Source organism: Podarcis melisellensis (assembly GCF_964234715.1).
Source record: "Podarcis melisellensis genome assembly, chromosome: 4".
Taxonomy (NCBI): Eukaryota; Metazoa; Chordata; class Lepidosauria; order Squamata; family Lacertidae; genus Podarcis; species Podarcis melisellensis.
The window spans coordinates 52,801,207-52,811,598 of NC_138531.1; the positions used below are offsets into that span (position 1 = coordinate 52,801,207).

Below are 10,392 nucleotides of genomic sequence, written 5' to 3' on the forward strand. Positions count from 1 at the left end.
AAAACGGCTACGATTCCTTTGCAAGCAGGTTTGTAGGATGTCCTGGTCTTGTTACTATGATCGGGAAATACCAGTCTCTGAATATGAAGTAGCACAATGGACTGTAAATGGAACTGTGTAAGTTTGATGAGGGCTGTGCCCCTTGGTTCAGCTTCAATTTTTTGCATCCTTGGAGGCCCCCCCCCATGCATTTTAGAACCCTGCATAATTATGAGATATGCAGGGGGGAGCCTTTGTGGAAGAAAAAAGCCTCCCCATTTCAGGCAGTTGTATTCCATAATTTGGAAGGCAACAGAAGGAAGCAGTTTAGCTAGGACCCTCATTCCTGCTTGTCCTGCTTATGTGATTGCTAACACCTTAAAAGGGTTCTAAAGGTTAGGTAGGTTGGTTGAAACAGATGAAAACAGGGAAGCTGGCTGAGAAGATTATTGTGGTGGCTGGATGTCCTCTCCCATCTTGTTGAGTAAAGCAGTGGCAACATTTTTTGTAGTTTTCACTGAGTCATTCAGTCACTTAAAGAGTCTCAAAGCTGCTACTGCCCTCAACCTTAAAAACAAACAAGGTTCTTCCTACATTAGTCATATAGACTTCAAAATACATAACACATTTGCCTGGAAGTATTTGCTGATGATGGAGTTGCACTCTACAATATCTGGAGAGCACCCTGTTTGGGAAGACTGGTTTCTGTACAATATGATATTGTTTAGCATTAATATTTTTTAAAGGTAAAATGACTTAAAATAACACACACACAGAGAGAGAGAGAATTCTTCAGTACTACTTCTTTCAGGTAGTGGCAATTTCTCCCACAGATCAAGCAGTCTGAGTGCTCGCTTGATCCTTTACACCAGTATTTTCATGGATGGTGCATTTAAGGTCATGGTGGAGCAGCGTCTGGTTTTTGAGCTTGTTGCCCCAGTCATCCACAATGTATTGGTGATAAGGGTCATCAGAGTGCTCTCGTCTCTTTGATTTCACGGTGCTCACTAAGATCGTCACAACAATGAAGGAGAAAATCCCAATCATCACCATGAGATACATAATGACATAATTTAAGTCCTCAGCATCAAGTGTTGCTTGCAACATATTTTCTTCAATTGTGGTATTTCTTCGCCAGCTATTCATGTAATCAAGGAAGGTCTTCCTGAAAGTATCTTCCAGAGCCTTTGTGAAGTTCTGTAAGGTGGCCATATTTTCAGTGAACTGTCATTAAACACAAAAGCATGCATCAGTCATCTTCCTACAGGAGAATCATACATTCTTGGGAGAAGGGCATACTGGGGCATTGTTAAGGGGTGCCCCAAGTCCCAGGTCTTTTGTGGTGTGGCTCATTGCTTTTGTCGCTTTCCCTTTCTTAATCTTATTTTTTTTAAAAAAACAAAAACTTTGCTGATAAGGCAGCTGTTGGGTATAGTGTTGCTGAAATGCCAGCTATTCATCATCTTAATTTTCCAAAGGCATCAATATATAAAAATTAACATATGCAATTGTGTGTCATGGGTGTGTGACCCAAGTCCTTTAGGCATCTAGCAACACCCCAGGGGCATATGAAATTCTCTTCAGCAGGCAGAGACAGACTCCGGCCCTCCAGATGTTTGGGACTACAATTCCCATCATCCCTCGCTAACAAGACTAGTGGTCAGGGATGATGGGAATTGTAGTCCCAAACATCTGGAGGGCCAGAGTTTGCCTATGCCTGCTCTTCAGTAGAGGGAGTCACAGAAATGAAAATTTGTGTAGCTATGCTGATACTATGTATGGAACAGAAATTACGTAGTGAGGGGCAGACTAGAGTCACTGGGATTCTGCTTTGTAAACTCAAAAGCACATTGGGTCACAAAAATACCAAGTTATGTTACATTAGGCATAAAGAGGCAGTTGTCTTAAAAACTTATTAATTAGTTCCTTCTCATTCTTCTTGTACTTTGAACTTGAAATGCACTTGTGATTTTAAAAAGTCTAAGAGCAAAAAAAAGTATTGTTGAATGCATAGGAAGAAAGATTTAGATAATCTTATTGCAAGCATTAGAGAGGATCAGTATTAAGTAGGAAGTTGGGGATTTGATTCATGCTGGGTTTGGTTATCACTCAGTACATCAAATGTTGTCTCAATACAAATATAGAAGATCAGTTTACATAATAAAGTATATAATTATATGGACAAATTAGGATTCATAAGGTAGGCATGTATTAACGAATGATCCTGATGAACAAGATTCTGCTGAAATATTATGATTAAAAGATGATACAACTTTAACTGATGAAGCATGGCATTTAGTTTGTGTATACCTTTAAAGCACATTTGAAGCACTCTCTTTCCCACAAAGAATTCTGAGCACTGAAGTTTACCCCTCACAGATGGAACATTTCCCAGCAACCCTTAACAAACTACAGTGCCCAGAATTCTTTGAGGGAATGTGGGGAATGTGCTTTTAAGGTGAAGTGTGCCTGCTACCCAAGGCTATAAGGTAGCGTCTCTGCTTCAATTTTCAACCCAGCCACTGGGTGGCCTTAAGCAAGACACTGCCAGACTGGCATGCCAGTTTTTAAGGAGGGGGCCAAGTATCATTACAGTGGTGCCTCGGGTTAAGTACTTAATTTGTTCTGGAGGTCCGTTCTTAACCTGAAACTGTTCTTAACCTGAAGCACCACTTTAGCTAATGGGGCCTCCTGCTGCTGTCGTGCCGCCAGAGCACGATTTCTGTTCTCAAGCAAAGTTCTTAACCCGAGGTACTATTTCTGGGTTAGCAGAATCTGTAACCTGAAGTGTATGTAACCTGAAGCATATGTAACCCAAGGTCCCACTGTACTGCCATAATATAAACTTGGCTTCATTCTGCCTAATGACCTTGTGTATATTAATCAGATTATATATGCATTTTAAGCACTTGGAGAAAGTATTTGATCCCAACACAAATCCCTTCCAGGCTTCTCAAACACCCCACATGACAAGAGATCTGCATGCCCCACTGGCACAGAGGGCCTGATGACCTGCATGATTAAAAGTAACTCTACCTGTCCATTGAACAGTGGCACAGGGATGACTTCTGGTGCCTGAACTACTTTATGCACACACTATATCAGCACTGGGCATAGTGTCGGAATGTGGTGTTAATCATTGCCACCTATAGAAAATTGGCTTTAAAAATAGGTGTAAGCCAGTTTCTGTTCTAGGCAAATGGATTTTAAACTATAACATGTGAGTAGGGCGCTGCAATTCATTCTGGCTTTCTTAACATGCAGAAGTTGTTGGATGTCACTTAATAATTCTTGCAGTAAAAGGGTTCTGCTATCTAGGAGGCTTTAAAAAAAAGCCATAAGCAACATAACATTGCATATTGCATTTTTCAAAATGTCATCCGATCTAATTGTAGCTTAAAGATTTCTAGTGATTGTTGGTCAGAATTAGGGTACTGTTTCTTATTTAATTATTCTGTCCCCAGCCTATAACAAGTTACCGTATTTTTCGCTCTATAAGACGCACCAGACCACAAGACACACCTAGTTTTTGGAGGAGGAAAACAAGGAAAAAAATATTCTGAGTCTCAGAAGCCAGAACAGCAAGAGGGATCGCTGCGCAGTGAAAGCAGCAATCCCTCTTGCTGTTCTGGCTTCTGGGATAGCTGTGCAGCCTGCATTCGCTCCATAAGATGCACACACACTTCTCCTTACTTTTTAGGAGGGAAAAAGTGAGCCCTATAGAGCAAAAAATACGGTACTTTTCGGCTGTTTGATCTTATTATACCTTCATTGGTACATATACTTTGCCTACATATACCAAAGCCCTTCTACATTTATTTTTAAGTTCTGTGCTTATTCATCTTATGTACTCTGGCTTCACATCTCAAAGCATTTCTCATTTTCACATTAGTTCCTTTCTATCTACTATTTTTCCTGTTTAATTTTAAATCAAAGCTTTAAAGGAAATCAGTCATTGTTACCAGAAACTTACCTCCTCTGTGCTTTTATATAAAGAAATTCACAGCAACAAAGATTTTACGTGAACAGTATCGTGATACTCTTGAATAGAACAGAGAAACCATCAGCTGGAAGAAAATTCCATCTTGTGCTGCTGAATAATTGCCTGGTACTGATCTAACTTTAAAGTAAATGTATTCTTACACCTAATCTCACTGGGAAGTTAAATATTGGCTGACACCCAACAGGTAACCTTCATGCTTCGTAGGGTACATAACAAACTTTTTCAACCTGTAAATCATTGTAATATAAAACTTTAAAGGAACAGTCAAACGGTTTTTGTGGGGTTTTTTTACAGGGGAGTTACTCTGTACTGAACATTATGCTCAGTAAAGGCTATAATGATGGTATGGTTTGAAATTTAAATTGTTGCTTACTATAGCTTTAGTGGGAGTAAAGTAAAACTAGAAGTACTGTATCAAAAATAAAAATAAAAATGGGAGGAATTGGAAATCACCACACAATTTCATCCAAAATGCCCAAACTCATGTTGTAAGTGGGGGGGGGGGCTTTATTTTCCCTTCCTAAACTCAATTATTTCTCCTCATCAGAGTTTTCCCCCACTGGCATCTCCTGAACTTCACAAACCATGGTAATATGGTCTTCATATTACACAGAACAGCCACATCTCCTTTTGCGCAAACAAAGTACAGAATACTTTCTGTCTGCTAAGAAGATGGAGAAATGAAATATACTCGGAGTTGAGTGTTGATTTCATATTCTTTATTTCAGCTCATGGTAAACAGTGAGTGAGTGCTTATCCCAAAAACCTCTGTCTATATATACAGTCATACTTCGGGTTACAGACACTTCAGGTAGCACGATTTCGGGTTGTGGACTGCGCCGAACCCGGAAGTACCGGAACGGGTTACTTCCGGGTTTCGGCACATGTGCAGAAGCGCCAAATTGTGACCCACGCATGCACAGACGTGGCACTACAGGTTGCAAATGTGCCTCCCACACAGATCATGTTCACAACCCGAGCATCCACTGTACGTTATTTACACAATGGGTCCCGTGTGATTGGCTGGTTCAACTCCCCTCCTGGAGCCTGATTGGATTGTTCTTGCAGGCCAATCAGATTGCTGATTCACTTCCTCCTGGAGCCAGATTGGGCAGCTCCTGCAGACCAATCAGGTTGCTGCCTTCTAGGATCCTACCTGCCTATTGCTCTAGGATCCAAGCTCAGTAAGAATTCTGGCTGTTGTTAAGACCATGGCAGCCAAACTTCCCAAAGGTGTTAAAAGGTATCCCTTGGATGAACATAACTGACTTGTGACTGGCTGTCAAGCAGGACCCACAATTCCCTATGTACTTAGACATACACCCCACTGTGTTTAATTGTATGCCTGGTTGATCCTGGCTCCCTAAAAAAAGCTCAACAATTTTGGTCAATCCAATGGGTAGAGTGCTGCCAGGTTTTTTAAATAGATTTTTATAGAGATTGCAGTCTCTTGGGAGCTGGACATGTCTGCTGTAGAGGATTGAAGCATGAGCAATGGCTGCTGAAATCTCAGAAGATTAAACCTCTCACACCCTTGAACTGTGACTCTGATTCAGATTAAGGACCTCTACACTTGGGTTTTAATTTTAATAAAACCCTGATGTCAGTTCAAGTGATACATTAGTAGTTTAGATTTCTATTACAGTAAATGAAAAAATAGTTTGAAACCATAAATACATTGCTTGTGAAAAACCCTCAAGTGGTTTGAAGGTGGAGCTTATAACCTGGCTATATATAAGACCTTGGCAATGGGAAGTCCAGGGTCACATGTGTCTCTCTGAAGAGTAATGACTTGTCACCAGTTGACAACCATAAAACAAGAGACTATTGTAGCAAGAGGATTAACTAGCAAGCCTCTCTGGGATCATGGAGGGGAGCTTCACCCCCTTTCCAAAGTGGCCCTTCCATAAAACTTACTGTTGAACAGGCCTCTATTTCTGTTCACCCCATAGCTTCCAGTCACTTTCCCCTAACAATACATGTCTATTTCTCATCATTTTTTCTGTACCCTGTTACTCTTCCAATGTATGACTTTTTGGAGGAAAAAGGGATTGTCCATAGAAGTTGAAATTCCAGATAGTTCAATAACAAGATTTTCACTCCCAGTGGTTTTTATTTATTCTTGGGGCACATGAATTTGGAGTTAAAAAACAAGGAAGAGGTTTGTGATATGGCTTCTCTTGTAAAGTTTATGTTGTACATGATCTTCATTTTAATAGCCTTCTTTCCTTAGTACAATATTGCAAAACACATTGTTTGTATTTCCTTGTAACTTGGACTCATTTTAGGTGACTACATCATATAGCGAACATCAATTTTAGATACTTATTTTAGGTACAATATTTTTGTACATAACTGTGGGTTTAGGGGTGTAAAAAGTCTGGAACCCAATTTGTGGGTAAGATGGGAACACTGGCAAAAAATACTTTGCCAAGCTCTGGTTTTGGTTTTTGAAAGTCAGTTTCATTAATGTTAAGTTGTGGGTGAACATAGCAGATGGCACAGCGATTCTTCAAACAGCTCTTGTTTATTCACAGGTCAGAACAGAACTGAACTGAAGGGTTCAGCCAGCCTGCTTATATAGAGCTCCACTGGAACGCAACAGTAACCACTTTCTGTAACTATCCAATCACTGAACGTCACTTTCAATCCCTTATTTGTATACGTGGACCTAAGTGAAAACTATCTACAGTATCCCCCTGCTGGCCCAGTGTGAGAACTTCAGTACATAACAATTAAAGTCATTTGAATTTGTCAAATTAGTTTGTTCAGTTTAGGGAATAAGGTACTTTAAAAATATGCTCCTACAGTTTCTACGGGCTCCTTCACTTTATTCTATTACAGTCTTATTTTTCCCACCTGCAAAGTGGAGAGCACTTACCTTCATTTTCTTCCTCTATTACTTTCACTTAGACAAGCCCACCAAGAGACTACAGTTTTCAAGCCACTTCTGCTGCAGTTTATTCATTGGGGCAATTCCAAAATAAGTTCTGTGAGGCTCTCAGGGCCTCTGCATCCAGTAAACACTTCATCTGCATGTATTTATCACTACCTTCAACATCATTCTGTACATACCTGGATTTTCCCTGACTTGAATAGCTTATTAAATAAACTATTAATACATATGGAACATTAAGTTTTCTTTGTCCACAGTACAGATGATATAGAATTCACAAGTTGGACCTAGTCTAGAAAACCATAGTGGGTTCCGCTGCTTAAGACCTTCAGGTACAGAATGAAATTGGGGTCTAGGTACTTTTGTCAAATGGAAATACATTTTACATGCTGACCTTTTGGCTAGGGCTTCTAAGGGACCATGACTTAGAGAACACACCTTTCAGAGCAAGGTTTGAGTATTACTTTCTGTAGCCTAAGGGGAAGGAAAATAACATCTTTGGCTCTTTCCCTTAGTCTCATGAGACACGCCGGTTGTGGAGTGGAGCTAACGTATAGTGCTCTGAGACATACAGTGGTACCTCGGGTTACAAATGCTTCAGGTTACAAACACTTCAGGTTACAGACTCCACTAACCCGGAAGTAATACCTCGAGTTAAGAACTGTACCTCAGGATGAGAACAGAAATTGCGTGCCAGCGGTGTGGCAGCAGAGCGAGGCCCCATTAGCTAAAGTAGTACCTCAGGTTAAGAACAGTTTCAGGTTAAGAACGGACCTCCAGAATTAAGTACGTAACCAGAGGTACCACTGTACTCCAAAGCAGAATAGAGTACTTCTACTACTTCCTTTGGGATGCGGGTGGCGCTGTGGTCTAAACCACAGAGCCTAGGGCTTGCTGATCAGAAGGTCGACGGTACGAACCCCTGCGATGGGGTGAGCTCCTGTTGCTCGGTCCCTGCTCCTGCCAACCTAGCAGTTCGAAAGCATGTCAAGTGCAAGTAAATAAAGTGCAAGTACCGCTCTGGCGGGAAAGTAAACGGCATTTCCGTGCGCTGCTCTGGTTCGCCAGAAGCGGCTTAGTCATGCTGGCCACATGACCCGGAAGCTGTCTGCGGACAAATGCCAGCTCCCTTAGCCTATAGAGCGAGATGAGCGTGCAGCCCCAGAGTCGTCCACGACTGGACCTAAGGATCAGGGGTCCCTTTACCTTTACCTTTTACTATTTTCCTTGATCTGGACACTGTGTTTCTGTTGGTGCAGCCTAGAATAGCATTAGCAGCAGCAACTATGTAATTACTGATCAGTCAGCTTGAAATTGATACAGGAGATGTCCTTGCTGCTTCTGTAATGACCTTCCAAGAGCAAGAAAAGTCCTTTGGTCCACAAACTGACTTGTAAATATGTTGAAATTGGATTTAAATGGTTGCTTTCATTAATGCTTTACCTAGCTCTGGAAGATCTAGCTGCAACACAGTGAGTTTTATTCCAGTCTAAAAACTGCCAGCAATGCAGGATCAACCCAAGGCCTGAGGTGATAACGCCAAGGTCACAGGCTCAATTCCCTATATGGACCACCTGAATATTCCCACATTGCAGGGGGTTGGACTAGAGGAGCCTTGGGGTCCCTCCCAACTCTACAGTTCTATGATTCAAAGAATATTTCTTTTAAGCTAAGCAGTCACAGCTCTTGAAACAAGTGTCATTTGCTTAGATCTGTTTTTGTTTTTCCCTAAAGTCAGGAAACCCAAAATGACAGTATTCTATATATACTCACAGAAAGTGGGTATACTTGTTTTTAATATTGATACAATTTTTGTCTTTGTAATGATTACCAGAGTGACACGGTTTCATGGAACTACATAACTACATTCTGCAAAAACAACAACTCATCAGCATTTACGCATAGTGTTCCAGTCCAGTAAATTCTGAGACTATTACAATTCACTCATTGTTTTGTCTCTTGGAAACTTTAAAAGTGAACCTGCCTAATTCACACTTTCCAAGAATTGAAACGCAGCCTTGCTTTGAAATCTGCACTTCTCCAAATTGTGCAATCAAATTCTCTAACCCATTAATTGGAGATACAAAAATGTATGCATTTGTACATACAAAAATCCAGTACTTTTTTCTGGGGGTACTCAATTGTATGCAGTACTGGCACCTTTTATTTTAGAAGAAAAGCACTGCAAAAATGAATATAATGGGTACGTTGTCCATAAAAACATACTTATTGGTGAAAATAACACACAACAGTCATTGTTTTGGGGAAAATTGCTTTGCAAACGTATATCTCCCAGGGAGACTGCAACCACTTTGTTCCTCTCCAGTTCTTTTAGCTCCGCACAGCCTGGCAGCTAAGCTTAGCACGTTGTCTATGGATCATGTTTAAGGAGAAGAGAGCTTAACCAAGATGCCAGGTTCAGTGACATGGTAAGACTTGGCTTAGCTGCTGCTAAAGTAAAAGGACTGGAGAGGAGCAAAACAGCTGTCAGTTCCGCATTAGGGGACAACATGTTTGCATGGTCCTAGCAAGCTATAGTTTGGCCTACCTTGATGTGTGAAGTAGGTTCCTTTTATTGCTCCCTTCAATTCTACCATCGTCTGACCGTACATTGAAGTTCTGAGCCAATGTTAAGTTTTGACATAGCTAGCTCTGGCAATAATACAAGCCCATAAAGTACCCTGAGAATAATGCCACGGTGCTTATGCAACTTAATAGCGCTGTAAAAGATGTTATTAATTTGCATTTCAAATAAACTGCAGGGATCCTGGTTGAAAGATACGATTTAGATGTGATTCATCTTTTTTTATTAGTTCCTGACTCAGGCAAAAGATCCCTTAGACCGATTACACATTTCACAGAAGCACATGTAACAAAGCCTCAACAAGGTTTTCATTTTGTTTTTTAAATGAGAAACAGCCTTCTGAGGCTGCAATGTTTCTTGGAGGAGTGACTTGCCTAACCCTTTTCCTGACACTTGTTTTTCCACTCAAATTGCTCCAAGCAGTTTTTCCACTCTGGAGAAATCTAGACAGGGGTTTATCTGGAAGCAGTGAGGGAGGAAACCAGGTGTTTCTGTTTTTAGCCAAGTGATGGCGAGCGTGACAGATTAACCAAAAAAACCCAAGCAACAACAATGAAACATGATGTGTTTGAGAAAATTCAGTGTTTTCACATTTCCTTCCCTTTGTGTGGACTTTTCATAACAGAATGAAGTGTGTGGAAATCTAGAGACAGAATGAGGAAAAGGGGCAAAATGTATGACTGAGGAAGGTGTGAAATAAGGATGAGGGCCATAATACCAGAAAAAAAGCTTCTTCTTGGCAGGTGCATCAGCTCAGGGAAAGCTCCTTGTGGATTTTCTCCATGCTGATCACTTATTTTAATCCCAACTTTTATGTAGTGGTTTTAATGTTCCACATGCACGACTGGCCAGATCTGTTGTTTTACAGTATTTTCAGAGCAGATATCCTTTTAAAATACTTTATTAGGGAGAGGTTATGGTCAATGAAGG

The 10,392-nt window shown here is 40.8% G+C and overlaps 1 protein-coding gene across 2 annotated transcripts; it reads right to left on the reverse strand.

Moving 5' to 3' along the window:
* Nucleotides 1–759: 759 nt before the first annotated feature.
* Nucleotides 760–9,554, reverse strand: KCNE2 (potassium voltage-gated channel subfamily E regulatory subunit 2). 2 transcript variants are annotated; one of them, XM_081908818.1, is made up of 2 exons: nucleotides 9,427–9,554; nucleotides 760–1,203 (listed from the first exon to the last, which is right to left on the reverse strand). In XM_081908818.1, the coding sequence occupies exon 2, from the start codon at nucleotides 1,189–1,191 to the stop codon at nucleotides 814–816; it is 378 nt and encodes a 125-aa protein (XP_081764944.1). In that variant the 5' UTR covers nucleotides 1,192–1,203; nucleotides 9,427–9,554; the 3' UTR covers nucleotides 760–813. The 2 variants fall into 2 exon arrangements, with proteins under 2 accessions (XP_081764944.1, XP_081764943.1); XM_081908817.1 differs by lacking the exon at nucleotides 9,427–9,554 and adding an exon at nucleotides 3,953–4,384.
* Between the last annotated feature and the right edge of the window lie 838 nt (nucleotides 9,555–10,392).

What these genes read in the sequence shown, in the direction of transcription:
- KCNE2 (XM_081908818.1), bottom strand. Translation starts at nt 1,191, where the DNA reads ATGGCCACCTTACAGAACTTCACAAAGGCTCTGGAAGATACTTTCAGG.